This window comes from Synchiropus splendidus, chromosome 17 (assembly GCF_027744825.2).
Source record: "Synchiropus splendidus isolate RoL2022-P1 chromosome 17, RoL_Sspl_1.0, whole genome shotgun sequence".
Taxonomy (NCBI): Eukaryota; Metazoa; Chordata; class Actinopteri; order Syngnathiformes; family Callionymidae; genus Synchiropus; species Synchiropus splendidus.
Window position 1 is genome coordinate 12,112,495 of NC_071350.1, and position 18,828 is coordinate 12,131,322.

General features: G+C 45.9%; 3 protein-coding genes across 7 annotated transcripts; 1 reads left to right on the forward strand and 2 right to left on the reverse strand.

Moving 5' to 3' along the window:
- Nucleotides 1-82: 82 nt before the first annotated feature.
- Nucleotides 83-6,250, forward strand: plekhb1 (pleckstrin homology domain containing B1). The gene is made up of 6 exons (XM_053848056.1): nucleotides 83-489; nucleotides 786-938; nucleotides 1,897-1,999; nucleotides 2,058-2,097; nucleotides 2,157-2,235; nucleotides 2,405-6,250. Exons 1-6 carry the CDS (start codon nucleotides 453-455, stop codon nucleotides 2,536-2,538), a joined length of 546 nt encoding a protein of 181 aa, XP_053704031.1. The 5' UTR covers nucleotides 83-452; the 3' UTR covers nucleotides 2,539-6,250.
- LOC128748944 (lathosterol oxidase-like) lies at nucleotides 3,300-9,716 on the reverse strand. Of its 4 annotated transcripts, XM_053848054.1 has the most exons (7): nucleotides 9,675-9,716; nucleotides 7,817-7,944; nucleotides 7,462-7,748; nucleotides 5,014-5,231; nucleotides 4,471-4,603; nucleotides 4,246-4,346; nucleotides 3,300-4,148 (listed from the first exon to the last, which is right to left on the reverse strand). In XM_053848054.1, exons 4-7 carry the CDS (start codon nucleotides 5,221-5,223, stop codon nucleotides 3,714-3,716), a joined length of 879 nt encoding a protein of 292 aa, XP_053704029.1. In that variant the 5' UTR covers nucleotides 5,224-5,231; nucleotides 7,462-7,748; nucleotides 7,817-7,944; nucleotides 9,675-9,716; the 3' UTR covers nucleotides 3,300-3,713. The 4 variants fall into 4 exon arrangements, with proteins under 4 accessions (XP_053704029.1, XP_053704030.1, XP_053704027.1 ...); XM_053848055.1 differs by lacking the exons at nucleotides 7,462-7,748; nucleotides 7,817-7,944; nucleotides 9,675-9,716 and adding an exon at nucleotides 5,975-6,503 and having other exon boundaries at nucleotides 3,301-4,148; XM_053848052.1 differs by lacking the exons at nucleotides 7,462-7,748; nucleotides 7,817-7,944; nucleotides 9,675-9,716 and adding an exon at nucleotides 5,543-5,853 and having other exon boundaries at nucleotides 3,301-4,148.
- Nucleotides 9,717-10,241: 525 nt separating this feature from the next.
- emsy (EMSY transcriptional repressor, BRCA2 interacting) lies at nucleotides 10,242-18,644 on the reverse strand. 2 transcript variants are annotated; one of them, XM_053847090.1, is made up of 20 exons: nucleotides 18,409-18,644; nucleotides 17,564-17,674; nucleotides 17,386-17,485; nucleotides 17,213-17,287; nucleotides 16,972-17,147; nucleotides 16,694-16,849; nucleotides 15,781-16,040; nucleotides 15,477-15,705; nucleotides 15,196-15,405; nucleotides 14,355-14,504; nucleotides 14,112-14,285; nucleotides 13,911-14,047; nucleotides 13,593-13,766; nucleotides 13,221-13,422; nucleotides 12,867-13,031; nucleotides 12,658-12,807; nucleotides 12,466-12,596; nucleotides 11,815-12,369; nucleotides 11,310-11,681; nucleotides 10,242-11,203 (listed from the first exon to the last, which is right to left on the reverse strand). In XM_053847090.1, exons 2-20 carry the CDS (start codon nucleotides 17,667-17,669, stop codon nucleotides 11,021-11,023), a joined length of 3,705 nt encoding a protein of 1,234 aa, XP_053703065.1. In that variant the 5' UTR covers nucleotides 17,670-17,674; nucleotides 18,409-18,644; the 3' UTR covers nucleotides 10,242-11,020. The 2 variants fall into 2 exon arrangements, with proteins under 2 accessions (XP_053703065.1, XP_053703066.1); XM_053847091.1 differs by having other exon boundaries at nucleotides 13,248-13,422; nucleotides 18,409-18,643.
- Between the last annotated feature and the right edge of the window lie 184 nt (nucleotides 18,645-18,828).

Consider the following 18,828-nt stretch of genomic DNA (forward strand, 5'->3'; position numbering starts at 1 on the left):
TATTGTTATCTATTTTAATTTCTGGATTGTGGCCCTTATTTACCTCCGTAGAGCCAGGAATATTCTGGAGACTCTCATAACTGACCTGACAACATCCAGGCTAATCCACTGGTCATTCCAGTGATGGATTAACTAGTGAAGTGTGCTGCATCAACTTCAGTAAACAAACTCAGCAATGGTTTGCAAATCATCCACCCTCAATATGTTATGACTATGATCGAGATGTGTTTGTTGGATTTTAATCTGAAGAAGAAAGGAAGTGGAAAGCAACAGGAAATATGGGTGTGGTCAATGCTAATCCAGAATTATCCTGCCAGTTACACAAGGCCAGATTACTGCCTCTTCAGTGCCTGCTGGGAAGAGAACAGAGCGGCGACAACACTATTTGGTTGAGTCAGTTTGTCCGTATCTAATCCTAATTTCTGCTGCCGTCTGGATTGAATTGGAGAGAGATGGCTCTTCTGCGCTCGGGCTGGCTGTGGCGCCAAAGTAAGTACACACAAGTGCACAGTCCTGAGTGTGTGGTTCTCTCTCTCTCGCGTGAGTCTGGTGTGGAAATCGCTCACTTCAAATCATTTAATATCTGGAATTGGTTGTGTTTATTTGTGCGATTTTTAATCCCAGGTTTCCAGGTCAACAAGCCTCTGTTGTTTTCAAACTCTCCCCATTGTTGCTTCTAATCCACTTAATTGTCTTTTGTTGTAGTCAACGTCACTCCGAGGGTTAAAGAACGGTTATGGAAAATTGTTCGGTTCAGTCCGGGATTGTGACAAATGTTTCCGCAGCTTCTGTTCTCAAGAGGTGGAAGTTGAACTGGTGTGACCTCTGGGTGGACGGGAGTCTTCGCTTCTACAAGACAGACACGCGGCGGGAGCTGGAGCACCGGGTCAACCTGAAGACCATGTGCTTGGACGTCCGCTCGGGCCTGGAGTGCGGAGGTGACGCAGCTCAGCGCACTTTCAACTGCAGATGGGCTGCAGGGGCTTCATGAAGCAGCGTCCTCATCACCAGAGTCCACTAGATGGCGCTGTCAGCTCTGAAATCTTGGACTTTAAACAAGAATTGCAGTGATGCATCACGTCATTTTTAAACCAAGAGCGCCACCTTCTGAGCCCTGAAAACCAGGACACTGCTTCCTGAAACCTTACCAGATGCTTTTGACTGTCATAATTCACCCCATCGCCCCATCATCAAGTGTCATAAATAACATAACATTACTATTGGTAAAAAAGAACAAAAAAGACATGATGACAGGAGATGAAACATATGCGCTGTTGAGAAAAGGCGGCGAAAAAAAGAAAAATATATTCAGATACAAATGATTTTTAACTTTTAACTACATTACAAATTATTATTGAAAAAATGTTCACTAAAATCGTGTTATTCAATTATTTTGAAGCACAAAAATTCTTCAGAGAAAAAGATCAAGCATATAATTATGAATTCAATAGTAATAGGTTCATGTTGTTCGTCTCTCATTTTTAAATGTATATAATAAATAGTAATACATGAATTACTAATTACATATATATATATATATATATATATATATATATATATATATATATAGTTTGCTGCTACAAGTTATTATTGTATTTCTTCTTTTTTTAACTATATATATGTAAATACGAGTGGCTAGAAATATTCACAAAAGCCGTGAAAAAAATTATAAAAGTGAAATATTTTGACTAAATGATGAGCAGGTCTCAAGAAATGCTCTGACTGGGAGAACCGTCTTGAAAAATATTGAAACACTTGATTATGTTTTTGTCATTAGAAAGCATCCTTTTGCTTATCATTTCAAATGTAAAATAATAAGTATTATTATTCCTGTTGAAGCCATTTCTAAGTCGACCACCAGGGTGCAGCCTTTGACAGTTCTCATGTGAACTGCAGGCGTGTGTCCTCCTGAGAGCAGCCCCCGCGAGAACCTCCTGCTGGTCCAGCTCAGAGACGGATCAACGCTGAACCTGTGCTCCAACAGCGAGGACGAGTCCATGTGAGTACCATCCCTCCGCGTCCCTGTCAACGGCCTCACCTCATTTCTCCGCCCTCAGAGCCTGGAAACTGACCCTGCTGGAGACCAGGAGGAACCCGGTGAGTCACCTGCTCCTCCCGACTGGCGTCTCGCTCCCGACTCACGCTCTCATCCTCAGGTGTTCACTTACGACCCGTACGACGATTCCTACCAGACCCTGCCTCTCAACAGCTACCAGACCATCTACCTCGCTCCAGGTGCGGTCGCCATGACAACACCGCCTGTCCCCGCATGTTCAGTACCTGACAGATGAGTGACGCTGGTCCCTGTCTGATCCACTGATGTGCGACTACATACTCCACCCAGGCATCATCTGTCTGAGGTCAGCAGGTTGACCCCGGACGTGACCTGTGTTTCCCTCCTCAGGCACTCACCAGGTGGTGCTGCAGAGAGACCCGTTTGATGGAGTGGCTGACAGCCTGGCCATGGGGATCCTGGCGGGTCTGGCGGCGGGAGCTGCCATGCGCTCCTTCCTCTGGATGCCCTTCTTCTTATGTTGAAGCCCGAGACTCCAGCAGAGCTCAGGATGCAGACATCTACCATCGTTCAAGCAGTTATTTGGCTTGTTTTTTTTTCCTCTTTATCTCCATAACTTCTCACAAACACAAAACAAAAACTTTTTTTTCTTCTTCCGGACACTGCCTCGCTGCAACAGTCCAGGTTGTATGGATCTAAAATCCACCTGAACAAGTAACTACTTATGACGCATGTTACTCTTTCATCAAGTTGCTAGGTTTAAAATAACCAACTTTGTTGTTAAATTATTTTATTATTTTTCTGAAACTTTTGCTTTCTTCAAGTTGTGTCTGTAAAATATTGGAATTTCAAATCTTCAAATAATAAATATTTTTTTCTCTTGATTATTCTGTATTATGGTAAAAAAAACAAAAAAAAACAGAAATATTTTCAATTATAAGAGCAAATAAAACAAAAAAAAACACCACTAAATTAATTGATCATTACAAATTGGATTTGTAATTAAAAAAAAAATCTTAAAAAAAAAAATAAAGTTAAAGATATTTATAAATATATTATGAACATAAGTGACATAAAAAAGTTATTTTGATAATAGCTTGAAGAAAAAAAATCATAAGTGCAATTAGTTTAAAAAATTTCATAAATAACTTGATTTAAAAATAATGATAAAAATAATTCCTTGAAATGTCTTGTGCTAAATTTTATTTATGTATTTTTCATCTGAGTTCATAAAAATATTGTTTTTAATTTTATATATATATATATGTATATATATGTATGTATGTATTTTTCTTAGTTGTAAACGATATAAAACAAATACTTACAACCAAATAAACAAAAATTTAATATGTGCACGTGCGGCATCTTGGGATAAACGGCCACATTTGTCCTGCTCTTCGGGGGAAATCTATTATATAAAAATAAATTCATGCAAACACCACTTATTGGCACGAAAGTGCCTCACAGTGCAGCGTTTGAATCTGATCCTATATGTACAGTTTTTTTACAAACACAGAGTGACCTATGTTTCGACCTTGAAACATGTTATGGGAGAGTCAGTGGGTTGAAGATTAAAACGCGAGGAGCTGCAGTTGAAGGTGAAACAGCTGATGATCTGGTGAATAGTATTAAACTTCAGATGGGGGGAAGCAGCCCTATAAACAGCCGAGCACAGTTTGTGTTTGAATTCAGGCTGGAGTTACTCCTCCTTAGCTGCCAAGTGGTGGCCTTCCCCTCCGCCGGCTCGCTTCCCTTCTCCTTGAAGTTTTCGGATCAGATCCATGGGTCCCTTCCCCATCAGTGCAGACGGGTGCCTGTAGGAGCCGCCCAGCCGGTCCCACAGGGTGAAGTACTGCCCGTAGTTGTAGTCAAAGAAGAGGTGGTGGTCCGTGTGGTGGGCGGAGCCGTTGACAGCGCCGGCCAGGAAGCCGGGGACGCGGTAGTCGCCGTCGTGGATGGAGATGGTCCAGATGTTGACGAAGACATAGAGGAGCAGGTAGAGGACCTTGTGCAGCGGGAAGAGGAAGGGGTAGATGTGGTAGGGCAGACCCTGCATGAAGCCGTCCACCGGGTGGAAGGCGTGGCTGGCGAAGGGGGTGGGGATCTTCCACACGTGGTGAGGCTTGTGGAAGAGCTGTGGACGCAAGCAGGACAAATGAGAGGGGACCTTCTCAGTAGGTGATGGTGGACGGTGCTGTCAGGGAAATGGTTCCTCTCACGCCGCCACTCACCTTGTAAATCAGCTTGTGATGCAGGAAACGATGAATCCAGTAAATACACATGTCGGTGAAGAACAGGAAGGAGATCATGCTGAGGAAGAGCCCGCTCCATCCTGCACACACACACAGGCCAGGTCACTATCTTCCTCTTCTGCAGGTTGTTGTTGCAGTTGCTGACAAAGGAACTGCTCTTCAGCAGAGCATCTGAAATCCGGGGAGCAGATTTGTGGAGCGTACCCAGAGGAGACTGGTCGACGTTGTCGTACAGCCGGCTGTATCCTCGCACTTCGGCGAAAAACAGGGCGACAGTGGGGATGCTGATGACTGGCAGCGAGGTCATGGCGTACTTGATCTCCCTCCGAACCTGGTTCTGCAGAGACCAGACGGAACAGGGTCGCCCTTAGATATAGTGAGCTACTGATGTCAGGAAGTTGAGTTTTTTCAGTTGAGGATTGTAGCAACCATAACCAATGCTATTAAAGTCAGTTTATTAAGGGGGAGCTATGAGTACATGCATTTAAAATACATGCATTTAAAATGATCATATAACATATATTTTACAAATGTGTATGTAAAATTAAATTATTTTTTATGAATGTTAAAAAACACCTGATTTAAAAATAATAATAATAATTTCAATTTCAAGTAATTTCATTGTACACACACATATATGTATGAATATCAAAATCATTTTAAAAAAATGTTTTATGAGCATTTAAGAAGCGTATCTATTTATTTTCACGTTTTTACACTTCAGCCATCAACTTCTCAAATGGATACCTCCAAGAAATGCGGGTGCTTCATCAGACTGTGGTCAAAGACGAAGAAGTAGCTGATGGCTCCCAGGCCCAGGTACAGTATCGCCGCCCCGAGGTTGGTCAGCACCAGCAGGCTGAGAATCTGCCGCAGAGCACCGTCCTCCGGCCACGAGGCCGGGTAAACATACGGCGTGAGGACGTAGCTGTCGGCTACATCGAGCACGAGATCCATGGTGCAACCTGCCAAGGACACAGCAGAACGTGTGTAAGGAACCTTTCAGTTGCATTGCTTCGCCATGCCACGGGTATTTACAAACTTGGTTGGTGAGATCTATATATATAGAACGTAAGTGACGTTAAAAAAAAAAGATCATAAATATCCTGATTTAAAAATAATAATCCACATTTGTCCTGCTCTTTGGGGAAATACATTATATAAAAATACATTCATGCAAACACCACATATTGCCACGGAAGTGCCTCACATTCTGATCCTATGTGTACAGTTTTTTACAGACACAAAGTGACCAATGTTTCGACCTTCCACACACCTCTGTTGAAGATAAGGCGATAACTTGATGATACAATAATGCCAACCTGGACTGGACCTCTGAGCTCTGGCTGCTGTACCATATGCGCCTCATTTGTTTGCAGAAGGTTGCCAGATGTCATGCAGTTTAACTGCGTTCTGACACTCAAACAACCTCCAAAACTCATAAACAAAGTTTATATCAAGTTGTCAACACGAGAAACAAAAGCTCTGACCATGAATCGAACGTAAATGCAAACACTCCAGGTGCGTTAGCAAACCACACACATGCTAAAACGCTTTATTCTACACACAATAGCGGCATGTTTTGGAATAAACACCACAAAGTCGTGGTTATATCACTATACCTGGCGCGGGATCGCTGTGTTCCGGAACAGCCGTCACAGACGCGACTGAACTAAACCAGCGAAGTAACCAATCGGAGAGCGTTTACCTCATGTCGAGGACGTCCAATCACCGCGCAGATCACTGTCACGGCAGTTTCGCTGTCGCCTGCGATTGGTCGACGCTCAGATCTGGTCATGGCGCTACAGGAACAAGCCGTGAGCGCTTAAAGGTCCTGACACATCTGGAGAGGAGGCGCACGCCCCCCCGGTCTTTGTTGAACCAGGCGGACGCTGCTCATCCACCAAGATCGCAACATGAAAATCAAAATGAAGCTGAATTACAATGCTTCAAAGCCATTTCTTTTGAAATGGAGCTTTGTTCTTTGACCGGAGTGCATTGTCATTTATTATTGCTTTGGTTATTATTATTATGATTATGAATGTTATTATTGTTTTCTATTATTCGTAGTAGTTCGTAGCAGATCATAAATAAAAATCTGGATTTTAAGACGTTTGACCAACAACAGTTGGTCGCCAGATGTCGCTGCTGTTTGTAGATTACAATGTAATTAAGACTAAGATGCAAAATAATATTTTGCAGGTCAGTAACATTGTAATTCAAAAACAGGGTTTATATAAGAAGTTTCAGGGAAATGACAAAATAATTCAAGTTTAAATATTTGCTCAGCGTTTCTAATGGTGATGATGACATAATGGAGCAAACAGGAGATGAGGAGCATCATGGGACATCATTGTTTTATTTCCCGAACAAGTTTAGCTTGTTCATATACTTCTAGAATATATATATATATATATATATATATCGCCAAATTTATTTGGAGATGAAACAATGAAGTCCCGTAACAGCTCCTCATCTGCTCTGTGTGCTCCATTATGTCCTCAACACCATGAGAAACGTTGACCAAATATTGAAACATGACAAAAAATTGTCCTGGCGCGAGGACGAAATGACTTGGAAACAAAAAAAAGTCACCAAAATTCCACTTTTGCATCTTAATCATTCCCGTCGCTTTCCTTGATGTTCACGTGGCCCAGGGATGCCAGACAAGTAATTTTATAAGTTTGAAAAAATGTCATTTTTTGGCATTTTGTCAGGTCTGGTGCTGAAAAATGACTTGGAAATGGATTAAAATACAAAAGTCGAATTTTGGTGGGTTTTTTTTTTAAATTGGTCCTGGACGACAGGGCCGGACCTGACTCAAAATGCCAAAAAAATGACATTTTTTCAAAACTCACTACTTCGACTTTTGCATTTCAATCAAATTCTTTGCTCTCCTTGACGTTCAGACGGTCCATGGATGCCAAGTAGTTTTGAAGTCATTTTTTGGCTTTGTTGTGGTATTAGCACTGTTCTATCATGGAGGGTGGTGAGGGAGCGGAGGGGACGATGAGGGAGTTGGATGGGGGCATATCATTTGCATATTCGTATAGCATTCAATGTTTGACAGTGTTCGGTGAAGCTCATGTGTACGGAGCCCCACATCTGACATTGGCAATAAATAAAATAAATTCATGGCCACGAAATAAGTAAAATGTGCCCATGAAATACTAAGTACACGTCAGTCGATTGCACCTTCTCTGACGCCAGCATCAGCTGATGTGCCGTTTAAGTTAAGACGAACGCCTTGGATCGATTAAGAAAGAGTCAGTGCTCTGGCCATTCGACTGGATCCTCTGCTGAGCAGACATCATACGCGGTGACGCGTAGCCATCCAACAGAACGAGTGGGAACGACGCTGTTCAGGGCCCCGCCTCCGTCTTTTGGCTGTGATTCCTTGGGCGCTGGCCACTGTCGAACGCCGTGCTTCATGGCGTGCGTGCTGGCTTCAGCAACATCCAAGGTCAGGCTCCTACAGTGAACTAAAATAGATCGAAACCTGTCTCAGTGGCATGTCATGAGACAAAACTCAGGTATGGCATCAGGTCACCTGACTTTGCTGGGCTCACACTCAGGTTGCTTCAAGACTTGTCAAGTAGTTCATGGCTTTCCCATGTGATAATTTGACTCATTGGCCGTGTACCTTCTCAAGCACATCCTCAAACTGGACCATTCAACCTGAGAGAAGAGCAGACCAGTGATTCAGACCAAACTAGACTCATTCATCCGCCGTCAAGACCGGCCCACTTGGAACCATCCACTCAGAGTCCAGCATATGTTTATCTCCCAAACATGTCACAAACATTTCTTCTGGCTCGGAGAGAGAGAGGCTGTTATCAGACTAAATATTTCCTGGGTCCGAGAGAATTCCTCAGAGGGAACATAAACACAAGTGGACGACCCCTGACCTCTCTCATGAGTGCTGTGGCGCTGTGGGAGAGCTGGGTTGCTGAGAATGAATTATCATATACCCACGACTGAGAGTCCGGGGAGAGAGGGACTGACCAAGAACATCGAAAGTCACAGTGAAAGTTTGTAAAATGTTCTAAATATGTTGCACATAGTTGTAAACCTGCATACGTGTAAAGTAGTGGGTGAAAAAAATCATGATTTTGTACTAAATAAATGAATAAATAAAGGTCAATAATAAAACTAAACTAATAAATACAAAAATAAATGTGTGTTTATCATGGTAAACACCAGATTAAACACAAATGATACATTATCATCCAATTACTTCATAGACAACGCTTCATTGACTCCACCCCGGCTTCACTCTCTTCTTCACCTCTTCATTTCTGTCCTTCACTCTGGATAATCGAGCCCAAAAACTCTTTTCACTCCCTCACCGTCACTTAGTTTCCCACTCGCTGAGACATGTGGTCTGACCTTCATTCCTCCTCCTCCTCTCTCTTATCACAAATCACTGCATCATCCGCAGTCATCATGGACCGTCATGCCTCCTCCCCAGCCTCTATATAGCGTGCAATACTGATGATGTATAGTGAGTGAGAGCGTTAGCATGTTGGAGTCAGAGCCGTGTGTGTGTGTGTGTATGTGTGCGTGTGTCAGCACAACACTTATGTCTCCAACTTGGGTGGACCAATCAGGAAGGAGACTGTATCACTTTCAACAGGAGCGGAGGCAGGAAGCCACCGGGGGGTGAGGCGTGTGTGTAGTGGGGGGCAGCGGAGACATCTTGAACCCGGCTCGGCGAGAAAAACCTCACACTGACACGTGGTGGATTAAGCGCGCCGATAAAACGTTCATGATTCCCAGAAAGCCCCAGTAAACCTGTTGATTCTGGACCAGCAGAGGTGAAGTGTTGGATAACTCTTCAGTGCTGCGCTCACGTCTGAGGTTGAGCAACGTTCACCCGGGTGGAGACGTGAACTGCTGAAGCGCTGGATAAAGCTAAAGATTGATGCTTTAACTCCTCACACTGCTGATTCTACACACTATCTGATGAGCCATCAACGGACTTTGTCTTGTTAGGAAGAGAATTCTTGGCTTCACTGGTATTTGTGCATGTTTTATTAGTGTTTAACAAGTTTCAAAAGTGCTGTAACAGTGCGTGGGAGTGTGTTTGACCAATAGGAACCAGTCACCGTCAGCGCATTTCACATGTTGTATTCTGTTATTATATTCTCCCATTAATATTTACTAGTATTATCAGTCCTTCAGCAAAGAAATTGTTCAGACGCTGCCCTCCACCCATTAAACCCAGTTACCAATATATGTCTATTACTGAATAGACCACTGTGATGTACTAGCTTGAGCAGTTTCAAGACCAGCTCCTGGCAGAAACTGAACATTTTAACTTTATAAAACACAACCTGCAATTTAATCACAGTAACAAATTAACGTTCATGTGACACTGGTGACAAAAAAAATGAGGGTTTACCTACGTTTTGAAGGTTTTCTTTTTCATTTCTTGTCTCTTCTTCGTGTCTTCGCTGTGTAACACCAACTCTGCAGCACTACTGCCACCTGCTGTCCCATTGTGCTTACTGCACTTGGAGTATTCTTTTTAACACGAGTTATACCGATAAAACACAATAATACTTTGCGGAAAAAAGGATATTAATTCACAAATTCATACACAAATTTGTCTCGACTGGGTTTCTTGCATCAAACATTGAAGCCATCCTCTCTGGAATTCTATAGCGTCTGCATTGCATCAATGTTTCTGCAGGTGGGATGTGAGTCAAAGCACTAACAGGTCGAGCGAGTCTGACAAGCACCGCCCCCACCTCCTTCCAGGTTCCAAAAGCAACGGCCCCCACTGTATAAATGCGTGTAATAGCAGTGGCATTGAAACAAAACATCATGAATATCAAACATGTTGCTCGGATAATTTGCTTAAAAACAGAGAACGAGATCATTTTTACCGCAGCAATATATTTATCAAACATGTTTTCTGACATGACTCCAGACGAATGTCCTGCGGGCAGGAGATATAAAAAGGTGTTTTGAGTGAAACATTGTGAAGAAGCGTCCAAAACAAAAGCAGGAGCATCTGTCCAGCATCTGCATGTTCAGCCAACCGCAGCAAAAGACTTACAGATGGAGTTGGTGGATGGAAGTGGACTTGCAGAGATACTTCCACGTATGGTGCTGAAAAATCTGCTGGTCACATCTGGGTCGGAGCTTGTGCTGAAGAAATTCAAGCTCTTGAAGGCAAGATTAAAGTGACAACTGATGTCAATGAACCAGGACTAATGTCCTCATTTTCTAGATTGATGTTGACAACCATCGTGTGCTCACTGCTGTCCTTCAGCATCATCTACCACTGAGTTCCAGCAGGGATTTGCCAGCTCATCCTTGGCACTTTGGAACGACTGACTGACTGACTTGAATTCCAAAATACACCTCAGCCAGTTCCAGAAACTCAAGCAGTGTGAGTGGTTGTCTTGATAGCAACCTCTGTTCCTGCTGCTTGTTCATCTCTCGCTGATCCTGGCACATGGGGTGGCGCCCCCTGGTGTACACAAAGCAGCTGGGAGTCAATTCTTTTCGTTTTTTTACTTCAAAAAAATCCTAAAATTGTTTCTTGTTGGTTGGACAGAAAGAGAACAAAAGCTGTGGGAAAAAAATCTCTCAAGCTCCAGAGTAAAATTTTTACTTCACAAAAAAATACACAGAAAATGTCTTCAGTCTTGTGTTGAACTACGGAGCATCTAAGGCTACATGAAGTGGCCCAACTGTCCACGAGTCTGTCTGAAAGCAAGGAGCGGGCCAAAGCTCCGGGGTGTTACTGTGGCTCGGGTGGACTGGCAGCCGTGGCCTCATCGTTGCTGCTGTCCACCTCCTGCTCCATGGGACTGTCCTCCTCCAGCTGCTGGCTGGTGTAGTTGGTGATCTCCAGAAAGCCACTGGGCTCCACCACCACATTGGACTGACTCGAGTCGGGCAGGATGGCGTACTGGGGGATCACCTGGTGGGATGAAAGATAAACAAGTCAGGTGAACAATCATGGACTTAAAAGTGAATCCAAGAGAGTGTGTACACAGAGTAGGGAAACTTCACAGTACTACACACACCTCGATGACCTCAACGTCATCCTTCCCAGCATTAGCACCGAGACCCGGCAGCAGGTTGAACTGATGTGGTTTGACACGATGTACGGACGCCGCAGAGCTGCTGATGAACTGACCAGAGTCCAAGGTGCCCGACACCTCCAGAGTCTTTACCAAAGGGCCGCAGTCGCTGGACGAGTCCACCACCATGGGCTCAACGCTCGGGTCAATCTCCGCCTCCATCATGGAGATCTTCAGGATGTCTGACACCGACGACTTCTCCCCCGACGGGCCGCAGGTGGATTCTGGGACCCGCTTGGCGGCGGCCTCGCTGAAGGCCGAGGAGGAGCCAAAGGTGATTTTGGTGACGGTGGCACTCTGCGTAATGATGGGCTGCTGTGGGGCGACGACAGGAATGTCAGTGTCCAGATCACATAGCTTAGAAATGAGTGTAGTAATGTGTTAATCTTGTCATGTGTGTCCCTCACTGATGGGGACAATAGTTGCTGCAACACCTCCATCCACTCACCTGGCTGGGGCTGCTCTTCTCCGTGCTGACAGGGTGGTGGGCCTGGAGCGGTGGCGGGTGGGACATGGACGTGTGCAGCGGCCTGTGCAGCGATGTGGGTGCCTGCTGCAGCTTGGGCAGCTGCGGGGTCACAGGGGACTTGGTTGGAGTCACCGGGCTGGAGACTTTAGTGGCCAGCGTGGGCGCCGCAGCCGGGGGTCTCTCCTTCACTGTCGGAGGTTTGAGTGGACTGTGCTCCCGTAGTTTGGGGAGTTTGATGGTGAGAGGTGGAGTGGTGGGCGCTGAGGTGGAGGTGGTGGAGGAAGGCTGGCTGATCTGAGGTCTGCTCTGTAACTGTGGCGGCAGGGTGAGAGTGTGGGCAGGGCTTTGGCGGCTCGGCTCCGCCTCGGTCTGGCTCGCGTTCTGCTGCTCTTGTGGGGCCGGGGCTGCCGCTTGGCTGGGCGGCTTGTCGGAAGCCGGTTGACTGGAGCGGTAGAACAAACCAGTCTGAGGATCCAGCGTGTCGCCGTCCAGCTCGCTCACTTCCAACACGGTCTCTTGTTTGCCGGCCACCACCTGGAAGAGCCCAAGGACACCGGGTGAGCAGTGCTCAGTCAGACCCTGGCAGGTGAAGCTGAGCTACACACTGCATGCGAGGGAACCGCCGCTCACCGTTTGAGTGACAGAGACGACAGCAGGTCTCGTCGGCCCGGTGACGTCACTTTTGAGAGGCTTTGCCGCAGGCACCGTGGACGTTGGGACCTCCTCGGTGGCCGCTTTGACAGCTTGACCTGGACCTGGACCTGGAAATGACTGCACTTTCAGCGGTCTCCTTCTCACACACAAACACACATTGGGTCAAACCTGGCGCGGGACCCTCCTGGCCGGGCTCGGAGGTGGAAGGCTGAGGGGACTCCGGACTGGGCTTCTTCTCCGCTGCCAGTTGCAGAGGAACCGCCATCTGATTCAGGTCAATCGTCGGCTGTCGCGGTCTGGACTCGGCTTTCTCTCTCGCTGCAGAAGGTGTTCATCTTAAACTGACACGACCCAGCAGAAGCAACAGCAACACTCACCAGCCTGCTGCAGCTCCAGCAGGGCCTTGATGGTGGACGCAGCTGACTGAGACTCTCCAGCCGAAACTTCCTGGTAGATGATAGTTGGAGTCGACTCCACCGACACTTCCTGCTCCATCCAGTCCTGCTCCCTGGTGGTCACCACATGAACTACAGGCTGGGACTCTGGGAAGTCAACAAAGAAGTTAACAGGACTGACACATCTGTCAGATGCAGAAACAAGTGATAAATATCAACTAGAGTAATGGTTCCCCAGTAAAAAGGTTAACATTGGCTAAAGAAGATTGCGGTTATTGTTTAGTGTCTATACATTTAAAAAACAGCATCACATCCATTCTCTTTTAAAACAGTCACCTAGAGTGGCGCTCTGCGAAGCCTCACCGGTAGAGCTGCTCGTCTCTGCGAGTCTTACAGACTCGTCTTTGGACGTCACATCTGACCCAGTCTGCGCAGCATCGCTGGCGCCCCGGACCTGCTGCAGCGTCTCGGTGACCAGCTGGCGGGCCTGCTCACTCACCATGGTGGCCTGGAACACCGGTTTGGGCTTGATCAGAACCTGAAACACAAGGCAGGAACCTTTGACCAGGCACGACAGAGACCCCTGGTGGCCTTCCATATATTGGCCTGCAGTGACAAACGTCACCTTGTCCTTTCTGTTCTATATAGACTGACAGACATAAGAGAGTTGCTCAACCGGACCACTGAGGATGAAGCTCCAGGACTGACCTGCGTCTTGCCCTGTTGGCCGTACACGATCTTGGTCGGGATGATCTTGGTGGCGGTGGACGGCGAGCCGGAGCTCAGACCTTTGGGTTGCGTGACAATCATTTTGGTGATGGGCCGAGTGGTTGTGATGATGGCAGGTTTGGTGCCCTGGACCGCCTGCAGGCTCTTCTCGCCCTGGTGGAGGCAGAATGAATGTCAATGCTGTACTGACACTTTTAAAGTGTCTGTCACTTTAAAAGTGAAATGAGCTTCTTGGTAGAATCCGTGCAGTGTCATTCTCCATAATGGGGTTCTACAAACAAGGGTAAGCAAACTGACCCCCGCGTTCAGCAGTGTGGTGACCACGTTCTTTCCAGGAAGCCCCTGAATGGTTGCTCCCTTCCCGGTGGTTTTCTGGACCACAATAACGTTGGGCTTGGAGGTCATAGGGATGGTGGTGATCTTCGTGGTGGTTCCTGGACCAGAGTGAAGCAAGGTTAAGAAGAGGAACCAGGGAAGTGGATGACCTCGGCGACTGACCCGACACGATGTTGCTGCTGATGATCTTCCCGCCCAGAGTGGCCAGAGACTTGGGTACAACCGTGATGATGCTGCCGCTGGTCGTCTTCACGTAGGTGGCGCCGGCGTTGGAGGCGCTGATCCTGGCGCCGATGTTAGGGCTGGTGGTGGGTCGGGTGTACGTGGTCTGGGTCGCTGAGTGGAGCAATGAAGAGACAAGTTATCCACCTGATATAAACTGTGCGTGAGCTGCCACCAACACACCTGTCGGCTGAGTGACCAGTTTGGTGGTCATAATAGCTCCATTGCTGCTGACGACCATGATGGGCGACGAGCTGCTGCTGGAGAGAGATACTGACGAAGGCTTGGGCAAAATCTTACTGGGCTGGACCTGCTGCGTGATTATCTTCACACCTGCACACACACACACACACAGGGGGAAAATACTCAGAAACAGCAACTAATAGCGCAAATATTAGCGTTAAAGTATAAAAAAAAAAGAAAGAAATGACAGAAATGAAAGTTAATTTACAATCTAAAAAAGGGAGAAAAATTAAAAGCACATATATTAATTAGGAATTATAGAAAGGGTGGTCTATAAAAAAACAAAATACAATTGTGAATTAAAAATGTTATAAAAAATGCAACTAAAATAAATAGGAAATCCAAAACAAAACTATAAAAAATCCAAAACAAAATAAAAAGACTATATCATATATATATGAAAAAGAAGCATTTCAAGAGAAAGATACATTCATTGATTCATATTATTATTATTTATTGATATTACTTTCTTTTTATGATTATATTTATTATTATTGGTAGTAGTAGTAGTAGTAGTAGTAGTAGTAGTAGTAGTAGTAGTACAGTATTCATTATTATATTAATTCATAAATGAAACAATAATGAGTAAAATGAATGCTAAAGTGAATAATGAATTTAGAAAGAGCAAACACATAAGGGAAATGGCCAATGGACTAATGGACTTTCACCATTCACTTAAGATCATTTTCTAGAAACTTTTCAAAACATTTTTCTAAAAGGAAGTCAAACAAACAGAGGTGATTATTTAGCCTCCTTGATGGAGGCAGAGTTTTGTTCTGACCCGACTCCTGCTTGATCTGGATGGTGGGCTTGGAAGCCTGAGAGCTGCTAGGGTTCTGGCCAGTGCTGGACTGGCCCACACTGGGACTCTGCAGCTGTTTGGGGGACTGTTGTTTGGGGAACTGCGCTAGGATCTGAGCCGGGGACCCCACCAGAGTTTTGGGTGAGGGCAGACGGGTCGAGGCCACCTTCACTGCGGCGGACGCTGCACCTGAAGTGAGACGAGAGATAAAGACATAGGACATAGACAGGTGCTAACCTAAGTAATAGGAAGAGACTGACATGAGGCTGCCGTGGACATCAGCACAGACGGCGTGGAGGAGACCACCGACGTCACTGCGACGGTAGTGGAGCTGGAGCTGGCTGGGAAAACCACTGTCTGTTTCTGAGTGGGCGTGGCCAGAACGGAGGCAGAGCCGAGCTTGGACACGCCTGCCAGACTGTGAGGGTGCGACTTCGACAGGATGTTGGGGACAAAGTTGGAGCTTGGAGACGTTGTCACGATGATCACCTGACCATGGACAACACACACAGGGGTCAGGGCAACTTCTTAGCCCAGTCCAAGAAAAACAGGACGAGAAGAGACCTTCTGGGTGGTTGTGTTGGTCGTCTGGATGGCAGGCTTGGTGAAGGTGATCTTGACAGGCGACAGGTGCGGTGGCAGGGAATTGGCGATGCTCTGCATGATGTTGCTCATCTTGGGGCTCCCGCTAACCGGCACCATGGTGCTCTTGCTCGGAGGCGGCGACATCTTGCTGACCTCTTTGATCATCACAGGCGAGGAGCTGGACGAGTTGGTGCGGCGCCTCTTACGGGGCTTCTCGTCTTCATCGGAGCAGCTGACGCCTGTCGGTCACAAACGGATGAGGTGAGGAGACGGCACACAGAAGAAACAGTGGGCCTTCAATTTCTGTTACCACCTGCCACGACCAATCTGACCACCTGCCTAATATTGTGCTGTAGGGCTGCAACGATTAGTTGATGTCAACGATAACATTGACAACAAAAATTTGTCGACGTCAAAATCTGTGCGTCGATGTGTCATGTTGCAGTTAGTGTAAACACACCCAGGCCGCAGCATGGGCATCGAGGACTGGTTGTTATTCAGAAGCAGAAGATATCACATTCTCTGGAATCATTAAGATATGCTAATTTCTGTTCCTTTACTTGGTTCCTGACTGAGGTCCAACTCCAACTGGCCACCGTCGCTGCGCACCCCAGGCTCCACGTCACCAACTCCGACTGACCACCTCAGTCACAGTCACAGAGGAGTTCGAGCGGCGAGGGGTCGTAGTGTTCAGAAGTGTGGCTTTGTTTTGTTTGTGAAGATAATGTGTCTTAAGGATGAGCAAACCCCTTCAACACCATGGTAGAATGAAGAAAGCGTGTTCCGTGTTTGGTATGTGACGCCACTTTTTACAGTGATGTAGTGAAGTGTCCCCAGTGTCTCTCCGCCTAATAATAATTTGCTTTAGGGAAAGAACTTGAAGAGGACTCACTCTTGACGTAGACGGTGCTCCCACTGGGCAGAACCACCACGTTGGATGACGGGCTGGTCGGCCGTGGTGACTTCACTGCCGCTCCGATGGCACCGCAGGCTGCTGTGGAGCTGCTGGAGGTGCAGGTGGTGCTGGTGTATGAGTAGCAGACCACCACTGGGAGAGAAGCACAACATGTAAACAGGTTGGTTGCTAACAGCAAGCATTGTTAGCAATGGAATAGAGAGAGAGAAAAAAGCTGCAGTCACAGAAAAGAAAAGTGGAACATCAAGAGTCACCTTCTTTGTTTCCTGTCTCTGCTGGCAACAGCAGTGAGGCGTTCTGATTGGCAGTGGCACTGGCGACAGCGTTGGCCGTCATGGTAAATGCCGTCTGAGGAACCAGACGTGGCATTAGAGGAACCAGCCGCCGGCCTTCGATGGACCACTCAGAGGAGCTGTTTTGACCTGACATGCTGCATGAGACAGATCAGTGTGTTATGCCACAAAACACAAGAAGTAATTTCAGCTCCATACTCACTGGTATGCAATGGTAGTGAGGCGTTCATCGTTTACAGCTCTGCGAACTTCCGCACGATGCCGCTCTGTTGAGATCCTATAACATGTATACAAGGAGAACATATAGACAATGACTTAAGGGACTTAAAGGGGAAAAAAATCTAACAGCTACATAGAGGTACAGAAGACAGTCACCCCAGAATTTTGGTGAGTTCACCCAAAAGATCCTTCTTATCCTTTGTTAAATCTCCTTGGGCCCGCAAGGCGCTGATCACGCCTGCATATGCCTCCAGCTCTGCACGAACAGATGAGAGAAAAAGATTAAACATCACGACCCAAGGTCTGGTTTTAGTCAAGTTTTATTTGCACTCACCAAGTTTTCGCAGGATCCTTTTGCACTCGTCTCGGCTCAGGTCCAGAATGGTGGGCCACACGACTGGCATGGTCCCAGCCAGCACCGGTTTCTCCAGCTGAATCATTTGTGCTATTAGGAGAAAGAAAGACACATTGTGTGTTCATCTTCACTTCATAAGACAATACTTTTTAATTTTGATTTACACCTTTGTCAAGAACACAAATTCGCTTTTCTGAGTATTGAGTCATGAGCTATGCATTTCTTAGAGTCTGAAAAACGCTCAGCTAGAAATGTAACAGCACCAAACTCCATTAAAATATCTGCTCATTATAGTTCTTTCACTTGGTAGCAACCATTTTATTGTAAAGGACAATGCGTTATTCGTGGTAAATGTTAAGTGGTGCATACATCATAAATCGGCAGGGAGACATGACATTCCTTCCACCTGAATCATAAGTGTTTACATTTACATTGTTAGGAACCGCCCCCATTCAGTCACTCCTCAGTTGCAACTTAATAGATATGGCGGGCGAAAAAAAAACCTTGATCGACTCGAGCTCGAGTAAATGTGAGCCGAATATTAAACATGAGCCTAGAATGGTAACCACTATGCGTGTTCTCCCGAAGATTTTTTTCCATTTACGCACAAATTGCTTCGAATCAGGGCTGTCATTTTTCTCAATGGAGTTTGGTCCCGGACTGTTGAAAACTGGTTAAAGCAAATGACACGAGTGATGGACACACTGACTAAAAGAAAGCTTAGGTATTCATCCGCAGAATGTATTTCATGCTAGAAGACATTCTACAGGGAAAACGTTAGCTTAGCTTTCGGTGGTTAGTGTTATGAGCTGATGGGGTCTCACCGTCCGTGGGCAGGAACACGTCAAGGTTTAAAAATATAATCCAATCTCAACCTCTCATGACCGACCGTTGACCCTGAACTACATTGCGATATAAATAAATCCCAAAATAAATGATTCTGCACAAAACAAAATCCCGATCTCCTTTTCTGTTTATGTTATTCGCTAGCTGTCGGCCTGCTGTTCTTCTTCGTGGACAACAAAGAGATTTTTTTTCCCCCTTTCCTCTATTGCATCGGTTGTGTGCCTCTGCAGGCAGATTGAGGCAATTGCAACGAGTGACAATTCTGTTGACGTTTCAATTTGAATTTCAACGTTTCATTTCAATTTATATTTCGCTCTCTGGAGATTCCATTCTCGCGTCTATTCCCATAAAAAAGATCACATTTTTGCTCCTCTTCTATACACATAATCTGATTAAGT

Excerpts from the sequence above, each read along its gene's own strand:
- emsy (XM_053847090.1), bottom strand. The coding sequence starts at position 17,669 with ATGATTCAGCTGGAGAAACCGGTGCTGGCTGGGACCATGCCAGTCGTG. Across the intron at positions 17,288-17,385 it reads GAACTCACCAAAATTCTGGG|GATCTCAACAGAGCGGCATC; the intron begins GTGACTGTCTTC and ends TACATGTTATAG. Across the intron at positions 13,767-13,910 it reads CCACACTGCTGAACGCGGGG|GGCGAGAAGAGCCTGCAGGC; the intron begins GTCAGTTTGCTT and ends TGCCTCCACCAG.
- LOC128748944 (XM_053848052.1), bottom strand. The coding sequence starts at position 5,708 with ATGAGTTTTGGAGGTTGTTTGAGTGTCAGAACGCAGTTAAACTGCATG. Across the intron at positions 5,232-5,542 it reads TCGCCTTATCTTCAACAGAG|GTTGCACCATGGATCTCGTG; the intron begins GTGTGTGGAAGG and ends TGTCCTTGGCAG. Across the intron at positions 4,149-4,245 it reads ATCACAAGCTGATTTACAAG|CTCTTCCACAAGCCTCACCA; the intron begins GTGAGTGGCGGC and ends TTGCGTCCACAG.
- plekhb1 (XM_053848056.1), top strand. The coding sequence starts at position 453 with ATGGCTCTTCTGCGCTCGGGCTGGCTGTGGCGCCAAA. Across the intron at positions 939-1,896 it reads CTCGGGCCTGGAGTGCGGAG|GCGTGTGTCCTCCTGAGAGC; the intron begins GTGACGCAGCTC and ends TGTGAACTGCAG. Across the intron at positions 2,000-2,057 it reads AACAGCGAGGACGAGTCCAT|AGCCTGGAAACTGACCCTGC; the intron begins GTGAGTACCATC and ends CTCCGCCCTCAG.